Source organism: Clarias gariepinus, chromosome 16, assembly GCF_024256425.1.
Source record: "Clarias gariepinus isolate MV-2021 ecotype Netherlands chromosome 16, CGAR_prim_01v2, whole genome shotgun sequence".
Taxonomy (NCBI): domain Eukaryota; kingdom Metazoa; phylum Chordata; class Actinopteri; order Siluriformes; family Clariidae; genus Clarias; species Clarias gariepinus.
The window spans coordinates 12,411,827-12,429,267 of record NC_071115.1 but is presented as its reverse complement, the minus strand read 5'-3'; the positions used below and the strand labels follow the sequence as shown (position 1 = coordinate 12,429,267).

The 17,441-nt window shown below is 38.0% G+C and overlaps 1 protein-coding gene across 1 annotated transcript in view; it reads right to left on the bottom strand.

Moving 5' to 3' along the window:
• The window catches only part of doc2a (double C2-like domains, alpha), a 36,684-nt gene extending 20,571 nt beyond the window's left edge, over positions 1 to 16,113 (bottom strand). Inside the window, exons 1-5 of the mRNA XM_053515060.1 lie at positions 16,035 to 16,113; positions 8,313 to 8,635; positions 7,413 to 7,492; positions 7,084 to 7,158; positions 5,977 to 6,086 (exon numbers count right to left, since the gene is read on the bottom strand). Coding sequence (XP_053371035.1) covers positions 5,977 to 6,086; positions 7,084 to 7,158; positions 7,413 to 7,492; positions 8,313 to 8,631 — 584 coding nt within the window. The 5' untranslated portion in view covers positions 8,632 to 8,635; positions 16,035 to 16,113. The remainder of the gene's footprint in view (positions 1 to 5,976; positions 6,087 to 7,083; positions 7,159 to 7,412; positions 7,493 to 8,312; positions 8,636 to 16,034) is intronic.
• Positions 16,114 to 17,441: the final 1,328 nt, after the last annotated feature.

The following is a 17,441-nucleotide window of genomic DNA, read 5'->3' as shown; positions in this document are numbered from 1 at the left end:
TTGTAGTTTATAACACTTTTCACACTTAAATGTTTGCCATAATCAAACTAATTTTAATATTGGACAAAGATCACCTGACTCAATACAAAATGCAGCTTATAACTGATGTTTTCATTTATTATAGGCAAATCATTTTTCCCAGGCACTGAAAAAAGTGCACTAGTGTAATTCAAATAAACACTTTGCAACCTGTTGCATCTCAGAAAAGAAGCATCTCATGTGCAAATGTCCAAAAAAATGTCCAAAACATTTATTACAAGCCAAAAATGTAATTATATAGGATCTATAATTGAATAAGCAGATCATGTTAAACAATTATAACAATTTAATGCACTTTATTGAAACCAATCTCCAATTTAAAATGGTAATTAATATTTTGAGAGGAAAGATGTACGAGTGGTGTTAGTGCCAAATATTCATCCAAGAAAGATTTAGAACCTTGTGCAATTTCATTTATTTGTTTATGACCGAATTCCAGCAAGTAGCTTATCCTGCTGGATGATGTGTTATCTGTGGGTGGCAGTCTGTCCAAAAGAGTGGGTAAATAAAGGGCAGACCCACTGACTATGCCTGAGGTAAAATTCTATCAAGAAATGTGTGAGATGCATGTGAAACAGATGATGAGGGAAAAAAAATGCAAAAAAGATATTGATTGCTTTCTCTTCAGCTGGGGAAGAGACTACAGTATAATGAGTGGCGAGGGAGAGGTGTATCGTGTATAGGTGGCTCTCATGAAGACCAAGACTGCTGTTCCTTTAGAGTTACCAACCTCAAAAATCAACAATTTATTAACTTTTAACTAGTAGTGTATAAGTTAAAAGTTTGGACAGACCTTCCACGGTCTTTCCCTTTTTTAAATTTTTTTCTACACTGTAAAACAACACTGAAGGCATCCAAAATAGGCAACAATTTTCCTTGAACAGTTGATTTTGAACAGCTACTTATGGCCTGTAAAGCCTTCATAACGGATCTAATCTGTGGTGCTGTTAATTGGTGATTTCTGAAGCCTTTTAACTCAAAATTAATTTCTCAGCTGTTCTGTAATGGTACATGATGGGATTTGCAGATTTATTCCAGAACAGCTGGTACTTTTCTTTGATTAGTACTGTATATACACTACCGTTCAAAAGTATTAGAACACTTTCTAACTCCATGATGGTTCCAGATTTTTATTTCTTTCTACATTGTAAAGGAATGCTGAAGGCGTCCAAAAATGCATTGATCTTCTTTGAACAGTTTATAGTAAGATGTGTCTGCTACTTATGCTCTGTAAAGACTTCATAACACCTCTAATCTGAGGTGCTGTTAATTGGTCATTTTTCAGGCTGATAACTCTAAATGAACTTCTCGTCTGTGGCAGAGGTAGGTTTTAGTCTCGCCCTCCTGGGATGGCCTTCATGAGAGCCAGTTTCATTATGGTGCTTGACGGATTTTGCAAATGCACTTGACAATGTACTGTTCTTGCAAGAAATATTGCAGATAGGCTGACCTCTGTGTCTTAAAATAACAACTAACTGTTGTTTTTGTTGTTATGTAATTACCTAATTTCATATGTGTTATTTTAAAGTTTTGTTGTAGAATGTAGAAAATAAATCACTAAACAAAAACTAAGAAATTTGCAAGTGACCCCAAACTTTTGAATGGTAGTGTACATGCATACATACATACATACATATATACAGAGGCAGACAAAAAAGTATACACACTTCAGGAAAAGAAAAACTTGTTAAAATATTTGAATAACAAATGTATTGCTCTGTTATATATTGCTATATATGATAATATTATGATAGTAAAATGATACAATTATTACTATTATATTAATATAATATACACCATACTATTTTTAACCCTGAAATGTGTATAAATTTTGGCTGACTACAAATATATAATAAATTATATATATATATATATATATATATATATATATATATATATATATATATATATATATATAGTTAATTTTTGAGGCTGGTAACTCATATATATATATATACAGTAGACACACACACATTGGGAGATTGGTCCTGTCCAGTATATCTGTAATATATACACTCTTTTTCCTTAACATGCTCAGACCTGTGTGTTTGTGAACCCTTCAGTTTTTACAGTCACTGGATATTCCCACCCACGAGCCAGCTCTTCCCTATCATAGCTAATGACAGCTATTAACTGGAGAGAGTGAAGGCTATTATGTGCTACCTCAGAGACACGTGAAGCCAGACATTTTTATTTTTAAAAAAAATAGAGGAAAATAGATATACTGTAAGATCACAGATTCTAATGATTTGTTAGTGTCACTGTGATTAACAGAGGAGAGAAGAGCATGTCTTCTCCGAGACAGGGCAGCCGACTTTGCTCCCAGGTTACAGCATTGTTGGAATTCATCAAATAAGGTGAATAAGGTTTACTGTTGCACAGCTCTGGACCTTGAGTCTATTATATTTTACAAATACAACAAAAATATTGCAAAAAAAAAAACACAATTCAATTTACAGTCCTTCATGATCAAGGTTTCTGTAATACCATATACTGCCCAGCCAAAAAAAAAAGCAATATTTCACTATAAATAAGCAAATGCTTCCAGTTAAGAGCCTATGATTAAATAATTACTGCAGTACAACCATGTCGAGAGACATGTCAACTTGGTCTCTTAGTGAAGTTGTATTGTAAAAAAAATTGACAGTAGAAATCACAGCAGGAGATTTTCTGTAATGACTGCAAACTAGAAAGTCATTACAAGTCCAGTCCTGCTCCACTTCAAATTGGTATAAATCCTGTTATATCTAACAGACCTTTCTTAGTAATCTGTACGTTAATCGTTTTCTTGGTGCATTAATGTCAATTACTTGTCAAACAAGAAAGGACAGAGTGACAATAGTGACACAATCAAAGTTAACTAATTTGAGGCACAAAGCACAGGGCTAAAACAGAGGAAGCAAACATTAGCATGGAAGCCCATGAAAGGCAAATTAGAGGCGAGCTAGCCAATGCTAAAGTCAGTGGGTTCTTAGCTAGACTTGATGGAATTTTAGCTGCTTTTGAGGAAACTATGAAAGATTTGCCAGACTGTACTGAAAGAATGACACAAGCTAAGTGCACTAGAGTCATCACTAGAAGACGAACAAACCAGATTACAAACTAGGTTTCAAGCTCTTGAGAGAAAATCACACTCTGGAAGAAAGAGTTGTTGACACGGATAAGGTCTCGATTGAATAGGTTGAGACTTATGAATTACCCAGAAGGAGCCAAAGGTACTGATGTGTGTTTGTTTTTTGGAAAACTGGCCGCCAGAGGTGTTCAGTCTGACTCCCCTGCGTTGCCCATTAATGCTGGCACGAAGGGCACACTGCATCAGACCGAGGAGAGAAACAGAAGCTTCCTGGAGAAGTTTAATAATGAAGTTCCTAAATTAAAGGCGAACAATGTTGGTTAACGAAGGCTGCCAAGTTGAAGAAATGGACGAGAATTCATGAATAAGACCAAAGGAGAGACTGGTCAAGTCAAGTTTAATAACTGAGAACAATTTAGTAAATGTTAGTGTTTGTTTACATTACTGCTGATATGAGATCGATTACCTTTTATAGCCTAATACCTTTCATGATATCCCTTTTACGTGTATGGCTGTTGATCGGTGGTTTGTACTTATGCATTATATATTATTTATAGGTGAAGCAATGGAGCAGGACTGAGTGCCTGCTGTTTTTTTTTTCTCTCCATTTTCCTCTTCCATTTATTTATTAAAGAAGGGTACAGTAAGATGACTAATTCAATGGACCTGTCCAGAGTAGTACCAGGAGGCAACATAAGTAAAGGGAAAGCCCATTTAGTTGGGAGAATGGGGTCAGTTTTTTATTATCTTTTATTGTGTTCACCAAGCGTTTTATTGGTCCAATCTTCCCAAGACATGTTATTTCTGGTAAGGGTATTTCACAATGTTTGATTTAAAATGACTCAAAGGGTAGACATTGATACTGTATATTTCCCTAGAACTGCAGGGGTTTATAAAAATAAAAGATAATGAAGAAAGTCATGAATAAGCTGAAAGCCATGGGTTCCAACATTGTTTTCTGGCAGGAAACCCTGCCACTGAATGATAAAAAATATGAAGATTAGTACGAGGTGGGATGTGCAGCGTCATTTACGTCAGAAGCTAGACGAGTTGTGACCCTTATTTACAGTTCAGCGCCTCTGCAAGTTACTAATGTAATTTGAGATATGATTATTCCAGTAATCTCTTCAAACAGAAAAACTGAATTTGGTAAATATTTATGGTCCAAATAGAGATAACCTCCAATTTTTCACTAATGTGTTTTTCTCCCAGGAGAGAATATAATAGGGGACTGGAACTGAACCTTAGATCCAGTCAGGGATAGAGCTCAGCCACAGCTGCTGACCAAACACACAATAGAAGTAAAATAATTGTATAAAAGAGTTAAATTGATTAGATTTCTGGAGGCACCTGAAGACCAATAATAAAGCATGCTGTCTCTATAAGACAATTTTTAAGACATATTTACCAATAGAGTATTTTTAATCTTAGTTGGGTTGCTTTTCTAAACAAAGGATTGTGTATGGATATTAGGTCACGGCCCATGCAGTTTGGCATATGGAGATAAAAAAAAACATTTAAGAGACCTGTCCAAATGGTAACTGTGTCAAAAATGGTTACAAAATGAGGAATATGTTAAATATGTGAGGCAAGAAATAGATCATTTCTTTCAAACAAATACAAGGAAAGCAATGGCAGGGATAAAGTGGGATGCTTTAAAGGCCTATATAAGGGGACATATATTGAGTTATATCTTGTCCAAATCTAAAAAATTTTACCAGAAACACCAGAAACTGGAAACAATTAGAATCCAAAATACAAATTCTCCAAGAAAACATATTTAGAAATCATAGCTAGTAAAGTACAGTAAGAACATTTCACATAAATGTTGCAAGGAGAATTCAAAGGATTGTTAAATTCAGTTTGCTTTGGAGCGAGCATAAAGATTGGACTTATGCTCGCTCCAAATGCAATCGTTATGTGGCAATAAAATGAAGTCACCTGACGACTTGACTGTGCAGGATGACCAGGTTATCACATCAATACATTTTTTTTCTTCCTGATGGTGAAAGATTAATTCCAGGAGCACGAGAAAAAAATTTCACACTTGTTGGCCACCACATAATCCAGATCTAATTCGAAATCTAGGCAGACGCTTCAACAAATACGTACATAAACACAAGCAATAGTAATAGAGCATGCTTACTGCCTCAATCCATATGACTGTACATGATTCTGAATGATCTCCGGCATGGCATCTATGACATTGGGATGCATCTTACATGTATAAATTTTTTAATAAATAAATAAATAAATAAACACCCTAGGCTTTACCCATTCCCTGTACAGTAAATGTCCTAGGTTTTTGGAGATCTGTGTAATGTTTGAGACTTTTTCTTGTGCTTCTGTTGTCAATATGTTTTAATTTAAGCTATAAGTTACTATGTTTTACTGTACCTTCTTATAATCTGTTTAAACCCATATACGCACTGAGACAAGAAGGGCCTATTAGAGACAAGAATTTATTAGTCTTGTCTCCTGATGACTTAAACGCACAGGAAATATTCATTTTGGATATAGTGAGCTACATACAGCACACACTGTCACTAGCAGACGGCTTGAGAAAAACAGTTTCTTCTGAGAGTTAAGCAGTTGACACATGCAAAAACACAGACATCTGCCCAAAACACTGAGAAGTGCACAGCATTCTCTGAGAAATGGCTGAAATATTGCTGCCACAGAGACGTACCCAGGGAAGGTTGTGTGGGCGACTGGCATACGTGGATTCGTGGCAGAAAGATACTCCCTGAAGGATTTTTAGAATTTACTTCTATAGGCTGCTCAATTCTCAAACCCACACACACCTACAGTGCACGAACACACACACACACACACACACACACACACACACACACACACTTTACCTCAGGGTCTTTCTGTGCATGTCTTCTTCCGTGATTCCAATGTATGTTAGAGTCTCATTCCACACTGGGTTTAGAGAATTCCGTACGGTTTTGGTTTTCAACTTATTAGCCTGATGAGAGACAGTGAAGGGGCTGCTTTAGTAATTCAAATACTGTATAATGCCAAAGTTAAATTAAGTGCAAAAGTCTTGAATGGACAAAAAGAAAAATAACCGGTAAATGATTTTAAAAAAGATAGGAATGGTCAAAATGACTGTTGGCAACAATTTGAAATTGTCAAAATAATAGTAATATTAAAATAAAAATCTATTAGACACAATGGTGGCACTGTAAATTGCTCTTAAATTAAACAATTAAATGAACAACAATAATAATCATAATAATCATAATAATATTCATAATGACTTTCATTGTTGGAAATAATATTTGAGAATTTCTGCTTTCTTAGTTTTACACAAACCTTTTTCCTTTAATCATTTTGGTAGATATATAGTGGTGGCCAAAAGTACTACGACAAAAGTGAAACTCAATATTTTGATGGCGTGCACAATTTTAATGTAACATTAAGATAATAAAAATAATTTGTTATTTTATGCAATGAAATTCCATACATTAATCAATATTTAGCATAAAGTCCTTTATTCTTTAAAACCTGCTGGATCTGGCAGGGCACAGAATCAAAAAGACATCATCAGTACTCTGGTATCACTCGTCAATCCATGTCTGCCTGACTGTTTCCTGAAGATCAGGTACAGAAATTTGCTAAAGACGTCCACAGTTCACTTGAGAATTTTGGCATTTTAGGCATTTTTGTGCAGAGGCAGACAGCCCAGGTTCAAAAAGTCAAAGTCCTGCCACATACTGTATAATATTTATTCCATCAATTAACTAAACCGGCTGATTCTAGTGAGTACAACTCTTCAGCCAGATGGTCTTAAGCTACTTGGGAGTCACCTGGGATTATTATAATACTGTACATGGCAAAATTGTCTTATTGCTTTTGGCGATCATTGTACATATAAAAATATGCATAAACATAAATATAAGGAAGTCATAAATAATGAATGTGATGATTCAGCCTCTGTATTGCAGTTTAAACTGATTCACCTTACTCGCTCCAGGCAGGAGATGAATCTTAACATATGGATCTGCTAAGCCGTTAAAATCCATAGGCTTCAAACGCTAGATGAAGAGAAAGTGATAATTATCTCACAGGTGTCTTTTGTTCAAATTAAATAAAACCTCTTAAAAATGTTGTTTAATAAAAAATGCATTTTTAGGTGAATATCAAAGCAATCAAAATCAGTGACATTTAGTCATTGAGCTACCGTAGCTGCATGAGTATTACCTCAGTAGAACATCTCTTATAATGTAGCCTTATAAAATAATAATATTAATAAAAGCAACAAGAAAAAAGCAGTGTGAAAAGGACAAACCTTGGCTCTGAGGATGGTGCAGTGAAGGGAGCTGGTTGCTCTTTCATACCGCAATTCGAACTCTAATGTCCCGAGAGCCGCTATACCATAATGAGAAAATGATCACATTAAAATACACTCTGATGGATTAAACTATTCACAGTGCAATTTGTCAAGCTACAACAATCAGCTTTAAGGACCTCCGGCCTGAAAATGATCATCAGTCATCCATCCTTATTGTAATCTGTACACTACGAAAAACCATGGCAAGCAAAGATTAGCAGTTCTATTTTCGAAAATAATTCACATTTAATGTTTACTAGATGTCAGGGTATACTGCTAATAGTGCAGATGTAAACAAAAAACATAGCAGATTTTAAAATACATTTCATATCTATCATTATGCAATGTTCACGCGATAAAGGTGCCAATTAAAATGCAGCTTTACTGATTATGCTGGACCTTTCTGAATGTGTGTAACAAATGTGTGGGAAATACTCCAGCACCATCACACCTGTGCCTACATAAATCCAGTTATGTATCTATCTGGTTTCGACAATTATGACTCAGACCACAACCACCCATGAAACATAACAGAATGCAGTAATGCTCCTGCAATTTTAACGATTTTTCAACCACATTGGATTGACCTTTTATACCCCTTTTTTTTTATTTATGATACTATATGATTTTGGCCTGCATCTCAGCACCTATAGAGAACATTATCTGCTAAAATTCCCCTTTCACTTTGGCCATATATAACCTCATTGCATTACAACATTTCATACTTTCTAGCACAAACAACCCTCTTGATTTTTAAATATTCCATTTAAAAGATTGCTTTTATGTTCCTATATACTGTACAGAGCTAAGTGTATGAGATAAGTAGGATTAGAAGTAACAGGTGGCTGGAGCGCTTACTGCAGTCATCACTGTCAGAGCTGTTAATGTCCACTGATGTGTCCACACTACTGGACAATGACAGTGTTCCACCACCTCCCCTGGCTCCAGCCTGCAGGGGGGAGAGGAGTGTGCTGCTCCCCACTCCAGATGCCCCGAGCCCAGGGCTGAGGGCCACTGGAGAGGCAGCAGGATGTGGGGAGATTGGTTCGCCGGTTGGGGAAAGACGGGGGAAGTAAGCAGAGATCTGTCTGATTGGTCGGATCGGTCCCGGGCAGACGTCTATGGCCATGTGTTCCTGGATGGAGATGGTGAGTTTCTTTCCTTTACGCACCGTCATAGAGCTAAAAAAGATAGACAGAAAATAATGAGATCAAAAGCTGAATTTATTTCCCATGAGGTGCTGCTACCATGACTGAGACTACAACTACTGCTACTACTACTACAACTAGTGCAGCTACTACTCATACAGTACTGTGCGAAAGTCCTGTACAACCTATGGCAGCACAGTGGGTCGGCATTTGATTCCCGCCTTGGGGTTCATGTGCATGGAGTTTGCATGTTCTCCCCATGCTTTGCGGGTTTCCTCTGTGTTCTCTGGTTTCCTGAGATACAGATTAGGCTAATTGGCGTTCCCAAATTGCCCATAGTATGTATGTGTGTGTATCCTGCGATGGATTGGAACCCTATCCAGGGTGTACGCCGCCTCACGCCTTAGGTCTCCTGGGATAGTCTCCAAGCCCCCCCCCCCCCCCCCGTGGCCCTGTATAAAGCGCTATAGACGTACCATGAGTGTATAGACTGTATGAGTGTACAATCTACACATTTACAGATTTACAAAGTTAAAATGCAATACTTTAAATAGAACAACTGTACATAAACTGTATAAATTATACAGGTTGTGCAGAATGTGCAATATAAAAGAGTATAAAAGGGTACAGATATGGTATGTGGGTATGACAGCAGCAGAATGAGTGATACATGAAGTATGAAATAAAATGATGTGTGTGTCAGCAGGAGTGTTATTGTTCATGTTTTAGTGCAAGTTGATCTGCATTTTATGGGTAAACAAGAGCAAGTTTATCATACCTGCCTTTTTTAATGTACAAAACCATTCAATATTCCTAAAACAAAATGTAAAGCTTAATAAATTGATAACATTACATAAGGATATTTGCATGCCTGTAGCATTACATATTACATAACAGACCAGTTTCAAAATAATCGTTTTAATAAGCATAAAATTCTTTGTCTGATTTAACCATTATACTAGCCTGCTTTTTTTCAAGGGTAACTTTATATCCAGAACATGGACATACTGTAGCAGAGTGGACTTTAACTACTGTACTTATGAAGTTCATAAACCAATGATTAATAGAAATAATTAGATATTTTTTTGTGAATTATTGCATAACATACAGTAAGGCCCAAGTGTGTACTGACTGATAAGATAAATATAGGAAAATGGACACTAACAGGTATTCAGTCACTCATCTTCTACAGTTGCTTTCCCTTTAAAAGGATTATGTGGACTGCAAACAATGATGTCAATACATAAGATGACTTTTTATTTAAAGAGACAGCAGTCAGACATAACACGGTGGACAGTGATATGTAAAATGCTTAAATTGAAACATTTTTTATTGATTATATTGCACTTTTCAATTAACAAAACAAAAGTATTCAAAAAGAAAGCAATTTAAAAAAAAAACATTTTTCACAATAAATACCATGATTTGTATTGGGGACACAAAAGGCACCAAATTGTGGGACTGACCCTTCTACTGACGCGATAGGGGCTTAGTGGTTAGCACTAGTGCCTTGCACATTCAGGTTCCTGGTTCGATTCCCACCTCTGGGTCTGTGTGCGTGGGTTTGCATGTTCTGCCCCTGTTTTCTCTGGGTAATCTGGTTTCCTCCCACAGTCCAAAGACATGCAGATTAGGCTAGTTGGCGCTTCCAAATTGGCCGTAGTGTGAATGAGTGTGTGTGTGTGTGTGAGCCCTGCATTGGATTGGCACACCATTCAGGGTGTACCTCACCTTGTGCCCTAAGTCTCATGTGATTGGCTCCAGGCCCCCTGCAACCCTGTATACAGGATAAAGCGGTATAGACGATAAGTGAGTGAGTGAGTGAGACCCCACTACTATTTTGACTACTTCTAGTATTATTTCTACCTCTAATATGATGGCTACTGCTGCTGCTTGAGCTGTTACTATGACAACAACTACCTGTTCTACTATTACAATTATTACCAGTAGTTTCTACTACTATCGTTTCTGCTATTAATATCGCTGTGACTACTACTACTACTACTACTACTACTAATAATAATAATAATAATAATAATAAAAAATATAAAAAAAATAATATTATATAAATAAATAAATAATAATAATAATAATAATAATAATAATAGCAAAATGTATCATTTATTTTATTATGTTTTTCATTTTGTATTTAGTGTTATGATTAAGTGTTACTTCTTTAAAAGCAAATTTTGCCATCAAGTACAAAACAGAAAAAACATTATGATGTAATTTTTAATGTACTAAATATAACCGAGAAATGCGTATTATATATTTAAATATATTTAATGTGACTTGTTCATGATTTAAATACATAAAATCTATTTAAATACTTTCTTCAGCAACCAAGCTTCATAAACTTGACTTATCTCTCACTCACTCATCGTCTTTACCGCTTTATCCTGTGTACAATGTCGGAGGGCCTGAAGCCTCGGGCACGAGGCTTTGGATGGGGTGCCAATCCATTGTAGGCCACACACAAATGCACACACTAATGCACACACTACATGCAATTTTGGAGCACCAATTAGCCTAATCTGCATGTCTTTGAACAATGGGAGGCAACCGGAGTACCCGGAGGAAACCCACCAAGCATGGGGAGAACAGGCAAACTCCCTGCACACAGACCTAAGGCGGGAATGGAACCTGGACCCTGAAGGTTCAAGGCGACAATGCTAACCACTAAGCCATCATGCCGCCACTTCACTTATATATATTTTTACATTTCTTTATGTGTGAGTTCGTAAAAAATCCTTTTTCTTGTCCAAAAGTTACTTTAACTTAAAAAAAGAGGGCCTTTCAGATTTTCAGTATTTTTTTTATGTGCTACCTTCAAGACTTCAAAAAAATTTGATGTTTGACCCGCCTTATACAGAATGCTACGGTCAGCCAGCATCTAGTTGCCGTAAGTCACATTTCTGGTGAAAACCTTCAACCTGTTCTAAAAGCCTGGACGTGAGCTGCACACTAAGGCAGCGTCGGCCAATATCTCAGTAATTAACGTTCGCCTGCTTAGGCTAATCTTTGTACCTTCAGTGCAACCAGAGAAAATAAATCTACGCTGAAGGCATTGTGAGCTGTTAGCGAGAACAAAATAGGGAAGGATAAGACATGGATATCCAGTAGAAAAGTATTCTAAGAGACAGAAACTGAGAGACAGAAAGAGAGAGAGATTTAGACTTTATCCTAATGCCAACATAGCTTATTGCCAGTAAGCCAAGCGAAGAGGGAAAAAGTAAGGTTTAATGGAAGATCTATTTGACTGTTAAAGATATAATTTAGTGGAGAGGGAAAAGAAGGAACATAAAAGCTTTTATTAGGGCTTTATTTTATTAACTGTCGTATAACTGTTCAGTGTTTCATCCACAGGCAGAATTACAAAGAAAATGAATTTTTAAAAAACTGCATTACTAGCAGAGCAAAGTACTGTTTTCTAAACCGCAGCCACTGGTGTTATTCTGGTTTATAATGTAATTAATGAGGGAAGAAATTGGGATTTACAGTAGAAAAGAAATGAATGGAGGCTTATTTAACAATGATTGTTTCCTTACACCCTCACTTATAGTGAGCCAGATTAGTCCCAACTAGCCTTAGGTGCAGACACAAACACACACACAGACACACATGCACAAACACAAGCACATATACACAACTGTCAGTCCGTCATGTCTGTAAATTCAGCGTCCTTACTTTGACAGGTGTCACATCTGGTGGCTGTGACATGGAGCTCATCGTAAAAGTAAGACCAGTTAGTTAAGAGGCTCTGTACATGCACAGCTAATGAGATCATGACACACACACACACACACACACATAGAAATACACATGCTGCCAAAATTAGTAGCTAGCACAGGATTATTATGCTGTTACATGTCCAGTTTTAAATGTCCTCTCAGCCCTGTACAGCTCTGCACTTTTGTTCTCCTAATGTAATATTTCGCAGCACGCTCTATCATTTATCTTTTTTCTTTTTTTTTTTTTCATTTCAATGTTTTTTATTCTAATGGAATGGAACAAAAATGCGAATCCTTGTCAATCATAATTGTTACACGTTTGTTATAAATTTTTAATGCCTTTTTGAAATGTCATATTACAACGTTTTTCCCCCCGTGCTGCTGTGTTGATCTTGATTGACAGTATGATGATTTCCGAAGAGACCGTCAGAATATAATACAAACCTGGGGTTCGAAAACCCATGAGTTAAGAATTAAATCATTTAATATGAAAGGAGCTGTTTGAGATTTTTACAAAATATTTCTGCCTCTAAGGCAGCGTCTGCAATGAAAATATTAATGTCTTCCACTTTCCCTTAATCACACTCAGCTTTAAAACATCCTCTTTGAAAACTTTAATACCTCAGGAATAACGCTTAAGAATAAATAAACTCTGTTCTGAGTGGGGTGCATTATAATTTTTATTTTTTTTTAAAGATTAAATTGAACACACTGGTCGTATCGACTGCATGGGAATGCTATGAATCATGTTTTCTCTCAAGGTATGTTAAAAAAAAAAAAAAAAAAAGAATGATTTAGACATAAAGTGGAAACTTTGCAAACAGCAGCTTTAAAATTCTATTTAAAAGCACTTCACCTTAGGCCTGTTGCATTCATAAAGCTGAAAGTCTTTAGTAAATTATTCACAGGACTAAACTGTGGACCCAAGGAGACTCCAGTGTTTGCACGATGTAACAGTCAATTACCTGGTGTTTTCCTGCAGGGGAAGGTGATAGGGTCAGGGGACATTTGTGTGCTTTTCAGATTCTCAGTAACATGTAGAGAGAAGAATACGACTGAATAGTAATGCATAGTTATAATTCAAGCGATAACTGCAACTATAACAATGATATGGAAGAAAGAAGAAGAAAAAGACACTTTTGGAGAAAAATAATCCACTCCAGGAGAGTAATGCAATGGAGTAGTTTCCTTAAAAGCCCTGTTGTATTGTATTCTATATAATTGTATTCGATATATTCCATATAAAAGGCAGACTTTCTTGTATTTTTAATGTAATCGTAAGGAAAAGTTCTCCGGGCTTTTTTAAGGGCTTTTTTTGGCTCACATTTTCAGCCGGTTTTTGGTTCTCGTTTTCACTCCTGTCCCTCTACCTGGCCGGTTTCAGAGGAATGTTTGTTAAGCCACATAGTGACAGATGAATCACTTCAGCATAAAAACAATGAACCAGTGAGAAACAGGTGCAGATGATGGCAGATGATCAGGCCGGTGATTAGTACACTGGTGATGCTGAATGCTGAGTGGCTGGAACAGAGAGGGGGAGATGAGGTTGCTCCTGAGGGTGTTACATAAATTACATAGATTTTTTTCAATTGAAATTTTAGGCACTTTTCAGCCTGTCACCGTAAAACATTTCTCACATTCTTCATCTATACCGCTTTATCCTGTATACAGGGTCACCGAGGGCCTGGAGCCTATCCTAAAAGACTTGGGGCACATGGCAGGGTACACCCTGGACTGGGTGCCAATCTATCGCAGGGCACACACACATACACACTCATTCTCACACTTTGGGGCAATTTGGGAACAGCAAATAGCCTAATTTTTCAGTCTTTGGACTGAAACCCACTAAGCACGGGGAGAACACGCAAACTCCATGCACAATCTAACCTAGCCGGAAATTGCACCCGGACCCTGGATGTGCAAGGAGACAGTGCTAATCACTGAGCCACCACGCCGCCCCCGTTTCGTCCCACTTCTTTAATTTAATATACATTATCTCATATGAAAAAAGAAGGGAATGTACAACATCAGGTTTAGCTTTTAAAAAAGTTTAAAGAAAACTAGATTTCTTATCCATCCAAAGAACCTCTTTTACTGAGAGGACTTGCACTGACTAGCTGTGTAAGTCATGCACTGCCATAAAAAGCAAACCCACACCCAATGCAGCCAAGTGTGTGCATGTGTGTGTGTGTGTGTGTGTGTGAGCTGACTGCAGTAACCCTTCTGGGGTTTGGGCTTGGAACTGTCAGCACCACTGCTCTCTAGCTTCTAGCTGTGTCAAATAAGTGTGTGTCTATGTGTGTGTGTGTGTGTGTGTGTGTGTGTGATTGAGTATCAGTGTAGCTGAGAGTGTATCACAGCAAGAGGTGAAGTAAGATGTTGAAGGGCTATCGCTGAGCATGAGAGTACGAGAGATGAAGGAAATGTGTGTGTGTGTGTGTGGTTGTATGTGTGTGTGCGTGTGTGTGTGTGTGTGTGGTAATGACAGTAGGTGGTCAGCAGTGTTCATTATGATTGTTGGCAGTGCAGGGGAATCTAGCTGGATTAGAAAGCACTCGGAATGCCTGTGTGATTTGAGCAGCATGTCTAAGCTTGCCAAAACTGCGAGTCATATCCATCCTAGGCTTGAATGCATCATCCTGTAATATACCGACACCGCACTGTAATCCAGGGAATATGTTCTATACTCTTTCATTTTTCATTTTATCCACTGATTTGGTTCAGCGCACATAATTTTAATTTGCGTTGCTCAGTTCTGTGCCTAGACTGATGATGTCTGTCCAACGGTCATGTTTTGGTCAATTTTCTTTTTTTTTTTTTAAGAAATTTGAATATGCATGAAGAACCTGTTGGAATTTGAACCACTTAAGATGGATAATATGTAGCCCAGAAAAAGTTTATCCCAGTTGGGTCACCCCAGTGCATCATCCATTCTTGCTTGAGTTACAGCACCTTCACACCTACTGTATCCTCTCACCTTTTTTCCATGGTGTCTATAATGTTGTTTCGCCAGAATCGTTACAGCCTTCCCCCAACAATATGTCCACTTCCAATGACATATCGGCGTGCCACTAAAAGACCTGACGTCCCTTTTACGTTCTAAAGTATCTAACCGTCTGATTGATGCACAAGCCACAAGTGACACACGTGTCCGCCCTCTGTCATCCTTCTTTCTGTCACCCTTACTTCTCTTTATCTGTTGAGAATGGCTCTCCTGACTCTGTTGAAAAAGCAAGGGATGTAGAAGAGGAGCAAGAGGAAAAGAAAAGCAGTGAAGTGCACCTTTCAGTGGAAGCTACAGATTCCAGATTTCAGCACTTGGATTAGTATATAATAGTACTGAAAAGAAAATATATAGTTCATGTGAATAAGTTGTAAAGAATAGGATAAAGAACAGGGAGTCAGGACGAGAGGAAAGCTTAGCACACACTTGTACATTATCACTTAACATGTGCACACTACAGAGAGGAGGAGACGACTATTCTGTATTGGAACAAAACTAAACTGTTACCCCGGTTACAAAGGGTTAATATTTGAGATGTCTCTAATAACAAAACTAAATGCAAATAAAGCAAGGAAGACATAAAAAAAAAGAAAAAGTGAGGATGGTGAAAGGATGATGGAACAAATGGCAATGCACACTTTCTACAAAGACAAGCAGAGGAAGTTTTTGCTCTAATTAGAGGAATTCCTTCACTTACCTCCGATTGCGTGAGTATAAATGAGTCCCTCATAAAAGAGTGGATTCCAAAGCTTACAGGTCTGCACTAACAGGTGGTGTTGGAGAATGAGAAAGAGAGCCTGAGAGACAGAGAGAGAGAGAGAGAGAGAGAGGAGAAGGAGGAGGAGGAGGAGGTGGAGGAGGGGAGAGGAGACACAGTGCGATGGAGAGACTGGGGAAGAGGCAGAGATGATGAAGCGTTAATGTGCATCAGATGGTAAATATCTAGATAACTGTCTGAAGAGGTATAGCATAAGGTACGAAGAGGTTGTGTGTCAGTGGAGACAAAAAAAAAAGTAGGGAAAAAAATGAATATGAACTGAGAAGTTCAGTTGTGACAAAATGCTGAGTGAGAGCACGCTCACGTCTGCGATGCATAGGAGGCAGAATTTCATTTCTACTCAATTCCCAGTCCACTATGCACCCATCTTCTGCGTTTCTTCCCTTCATATTTTCCCCTCCTCCCCTTCCACACGTTCCCTCGCTCCTTTTCCCGGGCACTTTAATTCCCTGGCAATCTTCCAATATCCTTTTGGAGTGCCTGCATTTATCTGTCGTGTCCCCCTTAATGAATATCTGTGTGTGCGCGTTAGGATTCCTTCCAGCTTGCCACTGTCTCCGATTATGACTGCATTATGAGCTTGTGAGTGAGTGTGTGAGATTTATCCCTGATCCAGGAAGCGTGCAGCAGCAGCAGCAGCAGGATCGTATGTAAGCAGTGACTTTTACGCTGTGCCACATAAGCAAGCATGTGCCAGCAGCAGCATCTGTCTTTCCCTCTATATAATTTGCTCTAATAATGCCTAATGATACACGCGTGAAGACACGGATTCAGGATCATCAGTTACTAAACCCCTCCTCCGTTTCAGTTTCCTTCACTTCTCTTTTTTTCCCTCCTCTCCTCATGTGGTCAGCGACATCCCTCAGAGTGAGTGGTCTCTACTTTGCGTTCTTCCCCATACTTCACTTCTCCGTTCTCTCAATTTTCCTCCATGCTTCTTTAGCTGATGGCTTGTTATCCCTACGGATGACTGACTGTGTGGACACACATGCACTTGTCCAACATGTCCTCTGGCTTTCATCTTCCCCATGTCTTCTTGTCATCTTGCTTTCTCATGAGATCTCCAAGGATCCCAGTGGAATATATTGGCTGTTTATTAAAGGTCCTGGACCGCCGAATCGCGTCAAATCGACTCACTGCACAGATGTAATGAAAGTAAACAACGATATACTCCCTTTGTCCTAAGGGCTAAACAACCCCCCAGCTTGAAGTGTCATACCCAGTGGCCTTTGAACTGCATGGCAAATCATGCAGCAGCATGATACGGATTAGAGTCGCGCTACCGATCAGCTGCGTTGTTAACCGCATCATTTTAATTAGCATTTG